The following is an 18,806-nucleotide window of genomic DNA, read 5'->3' as shown; positions in this document are numbered from 1 at the left end:
AACACTGAGTTAGAGGACGGATGTGTGTCATGGTCTCAGCAATCAGGACATCAAAAATATTCAGTTTTACAAACTGAATGTGGTTAAAGGAGAAGAACTCGTTTAGTTCAGGAGGAAAAGTGGTCCAGAAAACAGGCAGGAATACTGCAAATGCAGGATAACTGTAACCAGCAGTCAGACATTAACACTATGATGTTTGGCCTTTTACTCAAACAGATTTTCCAGGCGGCTTGGTGGATCAGTGGTTCGGTGCAGGAAGCCTGGGTTTGATCTCCAGGTGTTCAATGAGCTGAAAATCCAGCTGCCTCTCTGCGCCCTGAAAACACTGCCAAGTGTCAGGAAGGGCATCTCTGCACAGCTTCCTGTGTAGAGGAGGAGGACCCGTGGAAGCTGCTCCTCCTCCTCTGCAGTGGATCCAGAGGAGGTGCTGTGGTCTCCTGTCATGGCAGCTGCTGCTGAGGTCTGAATCCCCCCCCCCCCCCCCCCCCCGCTCCTAGAAATCTGCCTCTGCCCTTCACTCTCTGCCGGATGGTTGCACTGCAAGCATTCAGTCGACTCGCCCGCTCTGTTCTGTGCCAGCTCGTCTACCCGTCTGCTCGCCACTCAGCCTTTCTTTTCTGGCTGCTGTGTCTGGAGCCACACCTCCATCCATCTGCTGTCCTTGACTCCGCCCCTCTCTCCTACCTGCAGGCCACACTCCTCATCCCAGTAAGCCTGTTTTTGCTCAGACTAAATCATTTCGTTGCTCCTTCACATTAAAGAATCCAATTAATCTGGTTTCTCCTGAGTTCACCACGCCTCCACTGGAAACCATGTTTGTTCTCAGAGCATGAATTGTGTTCTGCAGAAGAAAATGTTTCATCGCTTGGAGAAAGCTGTGATGGAGTGGAGAACATCCTGCATGAACACCACCTCCACCCTGAGGCGGCTAGGATAGGCTCCAGCATCCGTCTTCAGGCCTGAGGTTCTGTGTTTATCAGAAAACCAACCGGGTGGAGTTTCCCTGTCCGCCCTCCACATTTACCCCCTCTGCTGGGGGGAGCAGTGCGCTGCAGCCACACAGGGCAGAGGTTTAATACCCCCACTCAAATGCTGAGGAAGCAGGGCGGGGCTCTAACTTTTTGAGTGGATCTCCTGGAGGGCAGACACTCCCCCACTGGGCCACTCCGCTGGTTTCTTTGTGACACAGGTGCTCAGCAGACACACCAAGCTGTGGCTGAAGTGCATTCTGGGAAATTCAGGAACAGAGGACACATCAGCAACAAGTGAAGACAGAATCTGTTTTAATGATCTGTAGCAGGAAGTGCTGATGTCATCGAGTACAGGAGCCCGGAGGGACCATTCGCAAAGTGCAAACAGAAAACTGAGAATGTCGACTTTACTTTGGAATAAAGATTTTTCATTTAGCGTTTGTTTCTTTGGTCAAAGCAAAACATATTCAGGTTTCCTAAACCTGAGGATAAAAATACATAAATCTGACTTAAAAAATACATTTTGGCACTAAATCAAAAACCTAAAAAAGGCAGCAGAACGGCGTTCAGACAGAAGGTTAGCGTGGACACTCGTTTTCAGAGCTTTCACCTCTGGCAAACGCGCTTTACGCTCATGCTTTCTATTGTTGGCAGATCAGACTGTAGAACAAGAAGAAAACAGAAGAGATCCGCATCAGACTCCAGAAAGCAAAAGCAGCAAAGAGAAACAGCAGCAGACATGGTTCCAACACGGATTCCCGTCTGAAACATGATTTCTGAAGAATATCGGAGAAATGCCAGACGTGAATTTCTGTTTGGAACAAAAAAATTCATTGACACATCCTAAACCAAAGTGCGGTCCGGTGGCACTAAAGTTTGCATTAAGGCAACAGCAACATTTGTGGAAGACAAAAGGTGGAAATCTATTCATTCAAGTAATGGCACCAACGTACGGCCCAGCGGGGTTACCATGGCAACAGGTGGAGCCTTACACCCAGAGGCACCAGAGGAAGTGACAGTTCCCACAAGCAGCAGCAGAGGGCGGCATTCTAGAAGGCGTCATTTGAAGGCAGCGTTCGTCCTGTAAGGGGTACGAACACGTGAACACGAGAGGAACGTGCACACGAACATGAGTGGGTTTCAGCCGTGCAGAAAGATGGCGTCACGACTGATGGGCAAAGTTTGGTGCAGAACTGGAGTGTGGAATGAAAGAAAGGTCAAAGCTGCGGGGTCTCCTGGGCGGGTCCAGCTTTAGGATTTGGCGGGCGGCCCTTGTTTGGCGGGATCAAGGCCTCTCATCTTGAAGTAAGACACCAGCTGATGGGGGACCTCGGCGAGGACGGACTGCGCCAGAGCCGACACGGAAGCCTGGAAAAGAGAAAGCGGCGTGAACTTCCAGCAGGAGACGGTCTTCAAACCCGGATGTTCAGAGAAGCTTCTGGAAGGTTTTCCTGGACTCTGCTCCATCTGGACACAACCAGGACCTTCCGTCAAAGCGGCGCTGAAGCTCACGTCTTTGAAGTCTCTGAGGGGGACGAACTGGACGATGTCTCTGGAGACGGCCTCCCCCACGGTGGACCTCAGCACGCCGTCGTCTCCGTCCAGAAGCTGCATGGCCTTGAAGTCGGCCGGCCCCACCCCAACGATGATGATGGACAGCGGCAGCCGCGAGGCCCGAACGATGGCGTCCTTCGTCTGGTCAAGGTCTGTGATCTCGCCATCAGTGAGGATGAGGAGGACGAAGTATTGCTGAAACGAGATGCCGGAGGAGGGTTTGAGTCTGTGCACGAGTGTGTGCACGTGGGTTCACGAGTGTGTCCTCACAGTGGCAGCGTTGGCCTGGGCGGCGCTGGAGGCGATGGACGCCACATGGTTGATGATGGGAGAGAAGTTAGTGGGTCCAGAGAGGCGGAGCTGAGGCAGAACCATCCTGTAGGCGTCGACGATGCCCTGAATGCCTGACGGACAGAGCGTGCTCAGTACGCGCCGACTTTGATCCCAGCAGAACAGCAGGACCACGGAGGCTCTGCAGTCTGAGCGTGCACGTGCGTGTGCATGTTTGAGTGAGTGTATGTGTGTTTATGCACACAACTACGTCGCTGCTCAATGCTCTAACCCTTCTCTACCCCCACCCCAAAATCTGTCGGCTGAATGACTCCGCCCCTCCAGGAGGGGTGGTCTACATCTGTCGGCTGAATGACTCCGCCCCCTCCAGGAGGGGTGGTCTACATCTGTTGGCTGAATGACTCCGCCCCCTCCAGGAGGGGTGGTCTACATCTGTTGGCTGAATGACTCCACCCCCTCCAGGAGGGGTGGTCTACATCTGTCGGCTGAATGACTCCGCCCCCTCCAGGAGGGATGGTCTACATCTGTCGGCTGAATGACTCCGCCCCCTCCAGGAGGGGTGGTCTACATCTGTCGGCTGAATGACTCCGCCCCCTCTAGGAGGGGTGGTCTACATCTGTCGGCTGAATGACTCCGCCCCCTCCAGGAGGGGTGGTCTACATCTGTTGGCTGCATGACTCCACCCCCTATAGGAGGGGTGGTCTACATCTGTCGGCTGAATGACTCCGCCCCCTCCAGGAGGGGTGGTCTACATCTGTCGGCTGAATGACTCCGCCCCCTCCAGGAGGGGTGGTCTACATCTGTTGGCTGCATGACTCCACCCCCTATAGGAGGGGTGGTCTACATCTGTCGGCTGAATGACTCCGCCCCCTCCAGGAGGGGTGGTCTACATCTGTCGGCTGAATGACTCCGCCCCCTCCAGGAGGGGTGGTCTACATCTGTCAGCTGAATGACTCCGCCCCTCCAGGAGGGGTGGTCTACATCTGTCGGCTGAATGACTCCGCCCCTCCAGGAGGGGTGGTCTACATCTGTCAGCTGAATGACTCCGCCCCCTCCAGGAGGGGTGGTCTACATCTGTCGGCCATGGAGATGCCATGTCACACCGATTCCCTACGACATCTGGAATGTTCTGCCGGTGTCGGTTCCTGCCTTCAGCAAAGTACCCGCCCCTTCCTGTCTGTGTGTGTGTCTGCCTGCATTCGTGCACATGTGTGCGCGCGTGCACGTGTGTGCATACCTTGGCAGTACGGGTTGGAGGGGTTGAAGTTGAGGGCAAACTCGTGGTGTGCTGCCTGTAAGATCATCAACATACAGAACAGTCAGAAGACCAAACCGGGCCGAGTCAGAACCAGAGTCTAACCACTGATCATGTGACTCTCTGGAGTCTTCATGGGGCGTCCTGTTGACGTTAGAGTCCCTAAAGGCAGCAGCGGAGTCTGCTTGTTAGAACGTCTCTGGAACCTGAAGGAACGTTTGGGTTCTTGGAGCTTGGGGTTGATCTGGAACTCTAAATCTCTGTTCAGACGCCGACCTATCTGAGTCTCTCCGTTCTGGACTTAGACAGTTTGAGGATGGCAGACAGGAGGTTTCAAAAGGACTTTGAAGCTGACCTGATAATCTGGAGGCAGCTTGGCTCCAAAACCAAACGCTGGAAACAGTTTATCCCTGAAACACAAAGAGGAGCCATCAGAACCACAGCCAGACCCTTTGAGGAGGACCATCAGCAACACGTCAAAGATCTGTTTAGGCGTTTACTGACGTGTCGTAGTCCTGGACCACCTGACCCACCGACCACAGGGCGGACAGGTACTGGTTCGTCCCGTCTGGACTCAGATAATGCAGAGAGTCGGGAGAGCGCGGATCTCCGTTGGAGCCGGTGAAGTCGATGCCCACCTGGAGCGAGAGAACAGCGGGTGAGGAACGTCCGATGGGAGCCGGCGGTGGAGTCCAGGGACGGGGGAGTCACCGTGAAGTTGATCTGGCAGCCGCCCATCACGTAGTCCAGGAAGGTGTACTGAGCCTCCAGCTGCACAGAACCACGGCCCAAGCTTCAAGAAGCACTCAGAGGTCAGAGGTCATCTGGGACCAAACTCTAGCAGACTTACCTTACAGCTCTTGACCACCACGATCCCAGAGTTCTTGTAGCTCTTCTTCTTCTTCTGTTTGTCCGGGTGGATGCACTCGAACTCCACCTGACACGGCAGACATGTTAGAGGCAGCCGCTCACACAGGCGACGCTCAACCGCAGGAACCCACCGGAGAACCCAGCGCCGCCTTCTGCAGCTCAGACACTTTGGTGGTGAAGGACCCGATCAGATCGTGGGAGCCGTCGCCGTCGTGGTCGGAGCAGTCCACCTGTGAGAGGGGCACGGTTAGCTGGACGGACGAGGACGACAGATGCTGGTTGGACGGACCTTCAGGGGCTTCTCCAGGTCACCGGAGCAGAACGTCTGCAGAGGAACGCTGATCTTCTTCCAGGAGGGGCTCAGATTGTTCTTCACCACCTGATCACACGAAACAGCTGTTATCGTCACGGTAACCAGCACACCTGGGGATGGGGGGGTTGGCTCCTTCTATCAGAACTTTATTTTGATTGGCAGGTGGGGGGACCAAGCAAAACTGCCTAATTTTGGAATGTTGTTGGTAGTGGGTGGAGTCATGTGCAGTGTCAGTCATGCAGAACCCTCTGGGTGGTTCTGGTTCTGTCTGCCCTACCGCTGCGGCGGTCGAACCATGATCGTAATATTGCAGGTTCGATTCCCGCCTTGCACGCCCATGTGTCCAAGTGTCCTTGGGCAAGACACTGAATCCCACCTTGCCTCTGGTGGGAGGTTGGTGCCAGTGTTCAGCAGCGGAGCCGCCATCAGTGTGTGACTGTGTGTGTGTGACTGTGTGTGTGTGTGTAGGTGTGTGTGACTGAGTGTGTGACTGTAAAGCGCTTTGGGCCTTGCAGGTATATAAGTATATAAGCTAAACGCCATTTATCATCTGCAGTGATGCCTTTTAATGCTGCAACTGCAGCTCCGACCCAAAACACAGCAAAGCAGCTCCGGTTTGTGAAGGAACCTGATGAGGCCCGTGTGCGGAGCGGCCGGTTCTGACGGGTTCTGGGGCCCGTGTGCCGTGGGAAGTGCAGAAACTTACTTCTGGACGTGTTTACCTCGGTTCTGTGAACCAGCTGCCACTTCCCGCCTTCTCCCGCTTTGAAGATTTCCAGGAATGGGTCCGACTTCCCAAACATGTCCTGAAAAAGGTGAGAACATTTACCTGAGCAACCTGTCAGGGGACATTCAGTCACAGGGGGCCCCGCCCTGCTGCTCTCTAAACAAGCTAGCAGCCCAACACTGCAGGGGAGGGGCAGCTCACCTTCTTGTCCAGGTTCTTGGCCTCCAGCTCCAGGATGATGGCTCGGTTGTCCTTGATCTCCTCCGCAGTGACCTACAGACACAGAACACGGTCATCTCTGCGTGACACTGCCAGGAGCCCTTGGGCTGAGCGCAGACGTACGCTGATGGTTCCTTTCCCCGCCGGCTTGCCTTTCTTCAGCTGCAGAGGTCGGGTCACAGTCTTGCTGGACACGATCTGAAAACCACCAGATCTACCATGACCACAAACGTCCACACAACTTCTCAGATCAGGTCTTCAGAAGGATGCTCCAGGCGTGGAGAACCAGGAGGAACCAGGAGGAACCGTTCCTCCTGGTTCTCCACGGTTCCTCCTGCTGCTAGAGGAACAGAAGGATCCTTCGTACTGATCCGACTCTCCTGCTGAAGCTCCTCAGGACCTCCTGGGGTCTGACTGCAGTGACTCCCCAGGGGTCAGCAGACTTCCACCGTTTGTCTCTGGAATGCTGGGATTTGTAGTTTTTTTGACTGCTCAGTTCATGTTTATCAGTAATAAAAAGCTTCAACTTTCAAATAATCTTTTTAAATCAAGTCACTCGTCCTACCGCGGCGTGTTGACCCCTAGTCTGACTCTAGTCTGAGTGATGGGTCAATGGTGAAGGTGTGAGATCACCTGTCTGCATGACCTCACCTGTCCCAGAGTCAGCTCCACCCCTCCCAGGAAGTCGTCATCGCTGAGGTCAGAGGAGGAGTTATCGATGTCATAGATCTGGAGCTTCAGGTTCTGGACGGTCTCGAAGTGATAGTCCAGTCTGAGGCGCTGGCTGAAGGATGGGCTGGAGGTGTTCTTCATGCGCTCGGTTCGGCCCAGCTGGGGGACACAGGTGAGCTGATGACGTCACACCTGAGGAGCATGTCTGAGGAGGAGATGCTCACCTCCATCCACTTGTCCCCTGCCCCTGTGCTCTGCAGCAGCACGCAGAGCGGGTCGGACTTGGAACCCACATCCTTATCCAGCAGGTCGGTGCAGGAAACGGTCAGCTCCACCTTCGAGACGCAGTCTGCCATCTGCAGAGAGAGCAGAGCTGTGGTTCAGCGGTCAGCCCCTCAAGGTTGCACGTTCGACCCCTGTCAGTGCAAACCCCGCCTCTGTGCACATAACCGCCTTTTCTGAGGGTTAAACGCCGAGAAAAAAGCCTTTCATTCCTGCCCGCGTGCGAGTAAACACGCGAGAGGCGCGGTGCTGACTCCCGCGCGTCTCTGACGGGGAAGCTACGCCGCGGGGACCGGCGCTGGAACCACCACCGGCGAGTCAGACCGGTGGGATTCACGCAGACGCCGGCAAAGCACTTTTCCCGCGAACTCTCAGCTAACACGCACGCGGCGCGCATTCCAGACGCGCGCAAGGAGAATCAGGAAATCACCGTTTAACGTTTTTCTTCCTCACACCGGAGCAGAGACGCTTCACCGGAAACACGCCCGAACCTCAGCCCGCGGGGGCGGAGAGCGGCTCTCTGATTGGACAAACTGTTGCGCAGCTACGGCGTGATTGGGCAAGAGACGTGCCAGTTACCGCCCTTCCGAGTGAGCCTTTCACAATAAAAGCCTCTTTGGCCCAGCCCTTCAGCAGGAAGCGCCACGAACGGCGTCGCTCAAAACCGAACCTGACGGTTTCTCACAGTCGATCTGCAACAAAACAACACTTTCCTGCCGAACCAGGCTTCAGCAACGTCACCATAAACTCCTCCCAGACCAACAAGCGGAGGAAAAGACCCGGATGGAGGCAGAAACGGCCTTCCACTCTTCCGAGACGAGTCTTTAATCGACTGAACGACTTTAAAACAGTTTAAAATGCTCAAATCTTAAAAGGTGAGCCGCCGGCCCACAGAGCCTTATGTGCGTGTGGTGGGAGGTGACGTCACCAATCAGCAGAAAGGGAAATATTTGAAGGATGAAAGCCTGCAAACCAACACCTGTGTGGAAGCAGGTCTTCCGAACCCCTACCCTCATTTACCTGAGGAGCGTGTGGTGGGGGGTCTAGTATCGTGTAAGCGCAGGTTTTGCCCCTCAGGAGCTGGACAGGGACAGAATCCAGCATTTCCTCCGACCACAGCGTCCCTGTGCCATTCTTTCGGAGGACAGCAGAGCAGGACCCCCACCCAGCTGTCCCGTCACAACAGAACTGCCCCACCCCATGTCAGTAGGTAGAAGCATCACCTGTGGCCTGAATCTCCATCAGCTGCTGCCAACCACTGCATTCGCCCCACCCCAAAGGAACCCTGGGGGTCCCTGATGATGCATGTGCATTCACTCACCTGCAGGATTTGCCTTCAGCTAATTATCAGCACTGGGGGGTCAGATGGACAGCTACCACCAGGTCTCTGCAGCAGTGACCCCACAGGCTCATGAGGACCTGAGGGGGGGGGGGTTCCCTTAACGCTGGTGGTTCCTCACATCAAACTACAGGAATGTCTGCCATCATAATGGGGCCAACAGCTGATCAGCTCTAGAAGTGACTCCAGCCTATACCTAACAGGAACCCCCCCCCCCCCCCCCCAATCACTTCAGTTGTAACTTCTGTCATGTCTATACTCCTGATTGGCAGCAGATCTGTAAATCTGAGTCACTCTGTTCTGATTTCAGCAGCTTTGGACTGTGGGGGTGGGGAGTGGGGGGCAGATGCTTTGGTTCAGGAACACGCCCCCCCCCCAATGGACTATCAATGAGCTCAAGATCTTTCAGTTCAGGAGAGAATTTCCTTCTTCAACCCGACTGGTGTTTAGAGTAAAAGCTGGGAAGCATGAAAGGGTCTATATCCTGCTTTTCTTCAGCCTTTCAGAATAAAATACATCCATATATATATATATGATCGTATGTGACCGTTGGCGGCACCACCACTCTATGAAATGAGTTATTTTCACAGGGGAGAAAGTGGGTGTGTGTGTTAGTCTGGCAGCGCAGACTCTTCCTGGAAGGGGGGGGGGGGGGGGGGGGTTCCTCACTTTGTGACATCACAATGTGAGAACTTGGTCATTTTCGTGGGTTGGGAGGGGCTGGTGCTCAGAGCAGGTTTTGAGGAATGCTGAGAAAATGAATGAACGGATCAAAATATGGCTTTGGGGATGTTTTTAGTCAGGAGTGAAGATTATAAAACACGTACAAGCTATCACGCCGGATTTAGCACGATAAAGGCCCTTTAAATATTTACCCAGTGTGGGTCCTTGGGCAAGAAAGACCCTTAACTCTACTGCCCAACTATGTAGCCACAAGGGGGCCAAGTCTGGGTGTCCCTGTGCCAGCCCCCCAGTGCAGATAACACACAGGGTTGTGTCAGGAAGGGCATCCAGCGTGAAACTCCTGTGCAGCTGAATGGAAGCCGTGTCACCGGGACGACCTCTGGGGGGGGGGGGGGGTGCCGAAAGGTGAACAAGATAGCACTGGCTTTAGGTAGACATGAGCCTTTAAGTCAGTCAAAGATGTAGTTTTTCTGAAGTGTTTATGGCAAACACAAGCAGAAGACTTCCCATGATCCCACAGTGAAGAGCAGACAGTGAGGGGAGCACATGGCAGCTCAGGATGGTCCTTTTATTAGCAAAGGAGATACCACATCATCATACAAACGTTAACATCACAAAGAAAGGTCGGCTTGAAGGTAGAAACATCTAAACAAAGATCACAACCAAAGTAAAATCCCTGCGTCTTCATGTCTGCAGTCCAAACGGCTACAGAGCATGTGCAGGAGAAAAGGGGAGGAGCATGGCTAGCATGGTTCATCATCGTCATCAAACGTGATGGAATGATTCAGCAGCTCCACTTCAGAAAATGAAACATTACTCAGCGATCTGTGCGCCCCACATCCTCCACCCAGCAGTTTACGGAACCTTCTCCGCCGGGTGGAGCCGGTTCCACAAAGACATGCCATCGGGGCGGAACCGCGGTTCTTCAGAGAGATCCAGAGAAACAGGAAATGTAACGGCTCGACCACAACAGCAGGTCTCTTCACAGCCACACCACATTTTAATGAGGCAACAATGTAGAGACGAACAGCATCGCAATCAAAACAAGAAACATTTCATCATGGCAACATGCTGTGGATTTCTGTCCGTTACCATGGCAACACAGCAAGACATGGTGTTATCATAGCATCAGAGGATGAACAGTTCAAACCGCAGCAGCACAGCATATATAAGCCTGATGACAGTCATGTTACCATAGCAACAAACCGGGTCAGAGTGGATAGAGACAAAACAGTTGCAACAACATGAAAACTGGAGAAAAGCTTATGCTCAGCATCATCATCATCATCAGTTTATGTGAGCCAAGTCTTTAAGAAGGGTCTGCTTACAGTCTTTGTGGAGGAGGAGCAGCTTACCTCCTGAAATCTGCACAGGTAAAGAGTCTTAGAGGGCTTTCTCATTTGTGTGGTTTATTCTGGTTCGGTTTGGGGTCGGGGCACGCGGCCTTAACCCAGGCTTATCTTGACCTTGCGTGCTCCGATGGGTCTATCATTGAGGTCCAGAACTGCAGCAGAGGCCTCCTCGTGGCTCTGGAAAGCCACCATGGCCTCCCCCGTGGGCAGGCCTTTGTCGCTAAACTGCAGGCAGACTGAGCCTTGCAGCACCTGGTAGCCGTAGAAGAAGTCCAGGATCTCATCCACAGTTACAGTGAACGGCATGTTCTGAAGCTTCACCACGGTGGGCCCAGCAGCACCCCGCTGGCCGGTGGGGTGGGTGGGAGGTCCAGCGGTCGGCTGGTTCCGTATTCCTTCAGCTCCTGGGGTGAACCCCTGCTGTCCACCAGCAGCTCCTCCCACCGGACGCCCCTGGTTGTTGCTGGCTACTCCTCCTCGGTTCTGACCTCCTCCACCTCCTTTTCTGTTTGCATTTTCAAACGGCAACAAGCCTCGCAGCCCATCCTGACTAAACGGTGCTCCTGCTGCCGCTCCGGGCCGAACCCCAGGAGGCTCCAAGATTGGTGCTCCAGGAATTCCTGCGACCAGAGGTGGCGCCATTCCCAGACTGACGTCCCCCAGGCCGGCACCCAGGGGGGGAAGAGGAGGAGGGCCCGTCAATCCATTTCCCGGAGCGGAGAATGGAGCCACGAAGGAACCCATGGGGTTGTTCAGGTTCCCCATGGAATTCCTAAGGAAGCTGAAGTCCTCGCCGGCAATCCCAGCGAAGGGATTGATCTGCGGCTGCTGCGGAATGGGCTGCAGCTGCTGCTGGGCCTGGCTCGGATTATGATTCTGCTGGTTTTGGTTACGCTGGCCCCTCTTATTTTGAGGTGGGGGGTTTCTTTCAATTTCCCTCATTTGCTCAAAGGTGACGAGATGAACAAAGGCGTCGCGGCCATTGAGTTTCTGCCGGTGTAGCCTCTCGACTTTGTGTGCGTCTTCCTCAGTGCGCAGCTGAAAGATGGCTTGCCCCAAACCGTTGCCCTGGCTGTCTGTAAGAACCTTCAGAGACTCCTCGTAGATGCCCACACCCTCCAGGAAGCTGCGGACATCCTTCTTGGAGATGTTGTAGGGAATGTTGGTTATGTGGGCGCAGTTGCGTGGCATTTTCATGCCATCCTGGTTCTTGCCATCACCGTGCACGGCATCCCGTTTGCGGATAGCCTCGATCTTTTCGTGCATTCCCTTCCGGCTGATCGGGTGGACCTGGATGAAACGGGAGCCCATGTACTGCATGTGGGCTCCGAGAGCACTCTTGAAGTCCTCCTCTGACTTGAACTCCAGGAAGCCCTCTCCGGTGGCGCGCCCGTTTGGGCCGTAAGCGATGAAGATGCTTTCTTCTACAACAGCCACATTTTTAAAGAATTCCTTTATCTGCCTTTTGTCGGCCTCGTAGGGAAGACCTTTCAAGTAGACACAGAACTCCTGTCTGTGAGGGGACCTCGACCTTTCTCGCTGATCTCGCCCCCCAGGGGTGCTACCCCCCCTGTGCTGGTGACCCTGGAGCTCCACTGTGTTGTTTGATTTGGTGCTAGTGTAAGGGGCGTGGCTGTCGCTTAAGCCAACCCACTGACGCTCTGAGCCGGGGGTGATCTCAATGAACCTTTGGCCCATCATCCCACCCCCCCGCTTCAAAGCTTCAAAACTGTCCTGGGGAGAGAAGAACTTGACTAGGGCCCTACCGTTGGGTCGGCCCTGCCCGTCCCTCAGCAGGCGCACCCCCTCTACCCCCAGGCCCCGAAAGAAGTCCCTCACTTCCATATCTGAGCATGAAAATGGGAGGTTCTGCAGGAGAACAAATACATTGTCAGGATTGGCCACGCCCGTGGCTGCGGCCTTCATTTGGGCCTGAAGCCCCAAAGAGGCCAGAGAGGACAGGGGGTTGAACAGCATGGGGTTGGGGGCTCCCAGGGGGAGACCAGAGCCCAGCGATTGTGGGGGAGGCAGGGCGGGGTTGAAGGGGGGCATGGAGCTCATTTGAGGGATGTGAGACATTGGTGGCACTGGAGGTCCTTGGGATAACGGGGAAACAGTGGGGACAGGAGGGAGGGAGGACACAGGAGGAGGGACTGACATGGTTGACAGTGTGGACATGGGGGGCATGGAGGGCATGTTGGGCAGAGGAGGAATGGGTGGGAGTCCAGCATTAAGCGATGGCAGAGACGTGGTCATTGTGGGCGCAGAGCTGTAGCTGTTGGGAAAGCTGGGCATGGCGCCGGCCATGCTGGTCGCCGCCTTGTTGGTCTGCGGTTCTAGAGACGAGCTGCCTGTCGTTGCCGAGGCTGGAGTGAAACCCTGGTTTCCATGGCTACTGGGTCTCCCCCCAACTCCAGACTGTACTGGAGGCAGGGAAGCTGCCCCCGCCTGTCTGTTAGTGTTCACGGCTGCGGGTGGGGCCATGTCCACGGCGCCGGCCCCGGCCTCAAACCTGCGGCGGCTGAGCTCAATCATGTTTTGCATTTCGGTTTTGCTACTCAGCAGCAACGAGACCTTAGAGCCTTTAATGGCCCCGCCTGTTCGCATCATTCCTAGACGAGCATCCTCATCGGTGGCAAAGACGATGAAGGCTTCCCCGTGCTCACCCCCCACGATGTGCACTCCCCCATCGGGAATGGTGAGGCCAGAGAAGAAGTGTCTGATGTCCATGGTTCCCGCCACTATGGGCAGACCCTGCAGTCGGATGACTACCGCCATACTGACTGCTAAACAACAGCGCTAACCTGGGGAGAAAGCAACACCGCCATCAGACAAACAGCAGGAGACACAGCAGCGCTGACTCAGCTAAACAGTCGCTAGCTAGTTAGTCCAAAGAGGAGGAACTAAACCACAGGGACTCCACCCTGGTGCTGATAAACGAGAAAAGCTGAAAAACACTTCATAAATTCACATTTTCAAAGTCAAACCAATTTTCTTTTAAATAAATCAACAAAATTGTTCAAATGAAGAAAACATTGGAGACCAACTCTGGTCATTTTCGTCAGTCAGTGTAGACCATAGTTTAAATGTCAGCATGACTCAGCAAAACAGCTGCGCGTCGTCACGTCACAAAACATTGGAGAAAACGTTAATGATGGTATCTGACAACAGCAGGCGGGTCGTCAGCAATCCTTCCAAAAACTACACGGAAACTCCCAGCAAACCTGTCACATGATTACGGATCGTCTCCTCCTGCTACCATCTTCATAAGAAAACAAAAAAGGTGGACCAGATGAAGCTAAAAGGGAAAGTTGCTACAATTTAAATGTGCTGAATGAAACATGCAACAGGTGACCTATCAGCAACTGAACTCCATTAAGCATCTAAACATTGAGAAAACAAATGAAGAACTTAAGAAAGCAAAGCTGAAAGGGTTTGAAGGCTGGTCAGACTCTGGATTCACATCTTTCACCTGGTTTTATGCCAACCTTTGCTCTCAGATTCATGCCTCTTTACGGTTTTCACACTGGACAGCCGCCCATGGGGGAGGAGCTTGTTAGGGACTTTCTGTGAAGGTGAACCATCGACTGCATTTTACCCCATTTCCACTGCATGGTTCAAGTGACCCAATTCCCATTTTTCCTCTCGTGGCACAGATGGGATATGACCGGTGAACGTGGAAGCAGGACAAAAGCGCATGGATTCAGATTTTCTCAGATTGGATTCAGGCCTCACTCATATGTGGAAATAAATCGGATACGTGCATTAGCGTGTGCCATGTAAGCAGACAAATCGGATATTCCCCAGGAAATGCGAGTCGTACGTCAGCGACGTCAACTCAGGAGACACCAACTGAGATGACATGTCAGCAGTCTAGAGTCCTTTGCTGCATCCAAACCTCCCTTTGAACACGTGTTGTTTTACTTCCTTTTCCGGGTCAGAACATCTAGGAATGATAGTTTCAGCATTGTAGTGTAAATGCAAAAATCGGATACGGGTCACTTTTAAAATATCAAAAAAATGGGATATAGTCAGAAAATCGGATTTGGGCATCGAGACCTGCAGTGTAAATGGGGCCCATGAGAACTGGACTGGCTGAGTGTGACGTCATCCATTCAAGATGGTTCACTTCCAGCTCCTAAATGAAGTCAAGTCGATGATGGCAACCACTCTCACCAATCAGGAGAGAGCTTGTTGGAAGGCCACACCCCTACTCCTGGAAAGCGGGCTACACCAAATCTGTCAAACGTTTTCAACATTGTACATGGGGCCAGAAGGCTCCACCTAGTTAAATTGGGACATGTGATTGGTCAGTTTACAACTTTAATAACTTGAACAACAGAATAAACAAAAAAAAATTGAAGGATTATCAAGACGATGTTAAAATAAGGCATGAGATCCAGAACAGTTCTTCTGACCAATAGAACGACTGAGTAACAGCTGTTTGTTTCTCTATGGAAGTCTATGGGATTTTGGAACGACAGGGGGGAGGAGTCACTCAGTCCAGTTACCAGATACAATCAATGAGATTCAGCAAACACATCAAAACAGGAAGTGAAGACAAGGAAAAGAAAAAGGCTTTTAAGAAATCAACAAGCTAAAGTAGACTCATCATCAGCTAAACTTTAAGGCAACAACGAGATCTGAAGCCCCCCCCCCCCTCCTTTTTTCTTTTTTATGTTGGAGGGTGGATCGAATGGGGGGGGGGGGCTAACAGGTAAAAAAATGTTTGTAGTTTAGGGATCCACATTTTATTAAATGCAAAACATTTTGTGCAACAGTGAACCTTCATAAATCTCATGCAACTTAAACTCACCAAGTAACTAAGCAGAGTTTCACTGAGAAGCAGAAGGTTTCTGCAGGACACTGACACCTGGTGGAAAGGTCAGAAAAACAAACATTCCCATTCAAAACATTTTCACACATCAGGTCCTCAGGGTCAGCATGGGTCTGGATTTCCTGGTGTGTTGGAGCAGCTGCTGGAACTGCTCCAACATGCAGCTCCTGTGAATGTCTGTGTGACCGAGCGGCAACAACACGACTTCCTCTCCAAGCAGGAGCTGAACTCATCCGTCGAATCAGAATCCGGGAATCAAGCGTCACACGTCCAGCAGGAAACCACATCATCAAGACCAACAGAGATCTAAAGAGATCCAATGAACCCCAACTCTTTAAAACAAGCAGCCATGATGATGAAGGGAAAGTGCTGCCTCCAGAAAGCCGACCCTGCAGCAAGCAGCCTGCAACACCCCCCAGGAACCACCATCAGCTGGTCAGCACAGTGCTTTGACACACCAGAACACAAACAGCATGTGAACAGTCTCAAAACAGCATCAAACAGAGAAGATCACCACGAACAGCAGCATCAGGATCACACAAACATCAGCATCATGTCAGAAGCAACATTAGCTTTATGCAAACCGCAGCGTCTGCAGCCGCTAACAACAGCCCAGAGGCGGCAGCAGCTGATGAGAAAACGCAGCAATGCCAGGAGCGACTGTTAGCTAATGAAAACACCTGAGTTACAGCAGGTAAAGCTTCCCAGCTCCGCCTCCTGAGGTCTCCAGTCGGTGCAGCAGATCAAACCAGCTCAGAAGGTCAACGCATTGTAACCAGACAACAGAGGAGCGTGCTAAAGCTCAGAAATGGGGATCTTCAGGTGACTTCTCTGCACTTCACCTGTGCTGAAATCAGGGTATCAAACCTGCAAAACCAACGACACCCAACATTATGGTCAAACCAGAAGTCAGAAAAAAACAAACTCGCAGCTACAAACAGGAAGCAGGATTCTCCTGAAGTTGCACCTTCAGGCTGAGGGGTCGAGTCCAAATACAACCAGAACAACCAGAGGCCATCAAGGAAAAACTCATCCAGAACCGAGGAACCAGCAGTCTGTACATGGAAGCTGCAGCCCAACATGGCTTCAGCTGAAACACCCATGAGAGGTGTGGGGGCTCTTCAAACACCTGTCCACCTGGGCCAAGGAGCCAATAGACGGACACGACCCTGCCAGCACAGAAGGAGCGTCTCCACCTCAGCCTGGACAGACCCTGCAACCCCAACCGTGGTCCAGTCTGCGGCGGGCCCTTCCCCAGCGACTCCCCCGGTCCTGGTTAGCATCCCACCTGCACGAGTCCACTGGCACGCGCAGCTTCAACGAAGGAACTTTGGTGATGCTAACAGCTGAGCTACAGTCACGAACCTTTAGCGTCCACAACATGCTAACTAACTCCAGGACCCGTATGATCAAGTAAAAAAAAAAAATCACCGATAAAAAATGTATTCCAAGGGAAAAGTTAGTAACATTTTCACAAGCTAGCAGTTTGTCACGTGCTGTTGAGGCAAAGCTAGCGTTACATCTTTCTCTCAGACATTTTCTTTCCACAGACATAAACGGGGATGTAAACACAGCAGTTTCCCGCCTTGACACAGGCGGTGCCTTTCGGTAAAATAACGCCTGCTGCTCATTCGCATCCCCGTCTGATTGATGCTGCTAGCATCTCTGCTCTGGCCGGGAGGGGGCTCCCTGCAGGCAGTCACCCCTGGGGGGGGGGGGGGCACACAAAACCACGAATGTTGGCTGACAATCGTTAGCAACTACTAAATGAAATACAATACATCCGTTTTCTGAGCCGAGCCTCACCAAGACCTTTACTAGAACTTCGCTCAGATCGTCGACCCGAACCCTTTGACCATTCAATAAAATCCACAACTTACTAACCGACAGAAAATCCACGCAAAGCGGGCCTGGTTCCGAAAGCGGCCTAGTCTTCTAGCTCGATCTACTTTGTGTTTGGAAAGAAATTCTGCGAACCGGAAGTGCGCTTCCACACATCCGGCCGCATTCGGCTACAGCGAGAAACTCTAAGGAAGCAGCCTCTCTCTGGTGGATTCTTACCGAGAAATTTGTCAGTTTTTACACTGAGGATTAATGCAAACACGGCCGTCTTCTCTTCCCCTTTGCAGGCGCCCACCGCACGAAATGTCGGCACAAACCTCGCGATAACAAACGGGATTACACGAAGGGTTCCGATTTTTTTTTTTATTGACAAAATTCAAACTTACACAGCATTTTTTCCATTTGAAAAATTCAAATCCAAAAACATAAAAGACAGTACAGGATTTTACAAGTAGAAAACTAGAACAAAGTCTAAGCAGCAGATTAAAACAATATAAATAATATAATGCAATAGAGTGATACGTAATAAAAAATAAATTAAACAATGACATATCAAGCTAAAAGTAGCAATAAACAAAAATGGAAATAAAATAAAAAGAAACAAAGGCATTAATCCAGATAATCAGTTCAAGAGTTTTATAGCTTTCTTTTTCTTTGTTATTTGGAGGCATTTATAAAAAGCTGGAGATCGTTTTTGAAACACAAAAAATATGGCTTCTCTTTCATAAAACAACATTCATGAATACAATTTCGACCTAAAATAACAAAATTACTAAAAATAAACGGAATTTTTTTTGATACACCCAAATTCAATGTTCAAGTATGAAAATGTAGGGATTGAGTTTTTTTGATGAAAGCCATTTATATAAATCATTCCAGAACATTTGAACCAAATTGTAATCATGTAACAGCTGCTTTTCTTGTATATGAAATCTCATACGTACAAATTCCTTACATGGACAGATGTCAGACCTACAGAGGTCTAGGTTCTTCATCCTCAATAGGTTGGACCTCTGACATTTTTGGAGGGAAAACTAAAGAAAACATGATTTACTGTGAGAAGTGTCTGTTCCTGAAAAGGTTGGTGACAGAATTTTCAGGAAGGGGAAATAATTTAGCTCTTAAACTTTGTTATTGCATCTTTTATCTGTAAAACAGACATCATCCATGAATAGTTTTGGAAGTGGAGGTAAAATCGATGAAAGTCGTCCTCTTGCTCTGATTCTCTGTAGAAATTCCTTTAATAAATCTAGAATATTCTGTGAATGTGAAATCACAGCTGTTCTTCTGTAAATCTGAGAAAAGTTCATCACTGCCATCAGGTGGACAACGGTCCAAACTCCAACTTTTGAAATACATTTTTGTTTTACCTCTGGACGTGTGAGGATGGAGGTTACGCTCATGAACTCAGAGTCACTGATATCCATCCTCCATCCTCTATAGCAGGGGTCGGGAACCTATATGGCTCTTTTGATGGTCACATGTGGCTCGCAGACAAATCTATAATTATACTTTTTTTTATCATTAGTCCAGTTCTTCTCGGGCGCGATGCGATGCCAGAGGCGCGCAGTAGTAGCGGTGCTTGGAGAGAAAAATCT

The 18,806-nt window shown here is 51.6% G+C and overlaps 1 protein-coding gene across 8 annotated transcripts; it reads right to left on the bottom strand.

Moving 5' to 3' along the window:
* Positions 1–1,266: 1,266 nt before the first annotated feature.
* Positions 1,267–17,561, bottom strand: cpne1 (copine I). 8 transcript variants are annotated; one of them, XM_078947863.1, is made up of 17 exons: positions 17,428–17,520; positions 15,346–15,402; positions 7,097–7,228; positions 6,852–7,031; positions 6,324–6,398; positions 6,183–6,254; positions 5,977–6,060; positions 5,231–5,320; positions 5,073–5,171; positions 4,922–5,008; positions 4,783–4,842; positions 4,576–4,709; positions 4,427–4,481; positions 4,054–4,108; positions 2,796–2,929; positions 2,484–2,720; positions 1,267–2,339 (listed from the first exon to the last, which is right to left on the bottom strand). In XM_078947863.1, the coding sequence occupies exons 3-17, from the start codon at positions 7,226–7,228 to the stop codon at positions 2,223–2,225; spliced, it is 1,611 nt and encodes a 536-aa protein (XP_078803989.1). In that variant the 5' UTR covers positions 15,346–15,402; positions 17,428–17,520; the 3' UTR covers positions 1,267–2,222. The 8 variants fall into 8 exon arrangements, with proteins under 8 accessions (XP_078803989.1, XP_078803991.1, XP_078803987.1 ...); XM_078947865.1 differs by lacking the exon at positions 17,428–17,520 and adding an exon at positions 17,251–17,317; XM_078947861.1 differs by lacking the exon at positions 15,346–15,402 and having other exon boundaries at positions 17,428–17,561.
* Positions 17,562–18,806: the final 1,245 nt, after the last annotated feature.

This window comes from Oryzias latipes, chromosome 5, assembly GCF_053564925.1.
Source record: "Oryzias latipes strain Hd-rR chromosome 5, Olatipes_Hd-rR_3.1".
Lineage (NCBI taxonomy): Eukaryota > Metazoa > Chordata > Actinopteri > Beloniformes > Adrianichthyidae > Oryzias > Oryzias latipes.
Note: the sequence above shows the minus strand (reverse complement) of the source record. Positions and strands in the feature narration are given on the sequence as shown.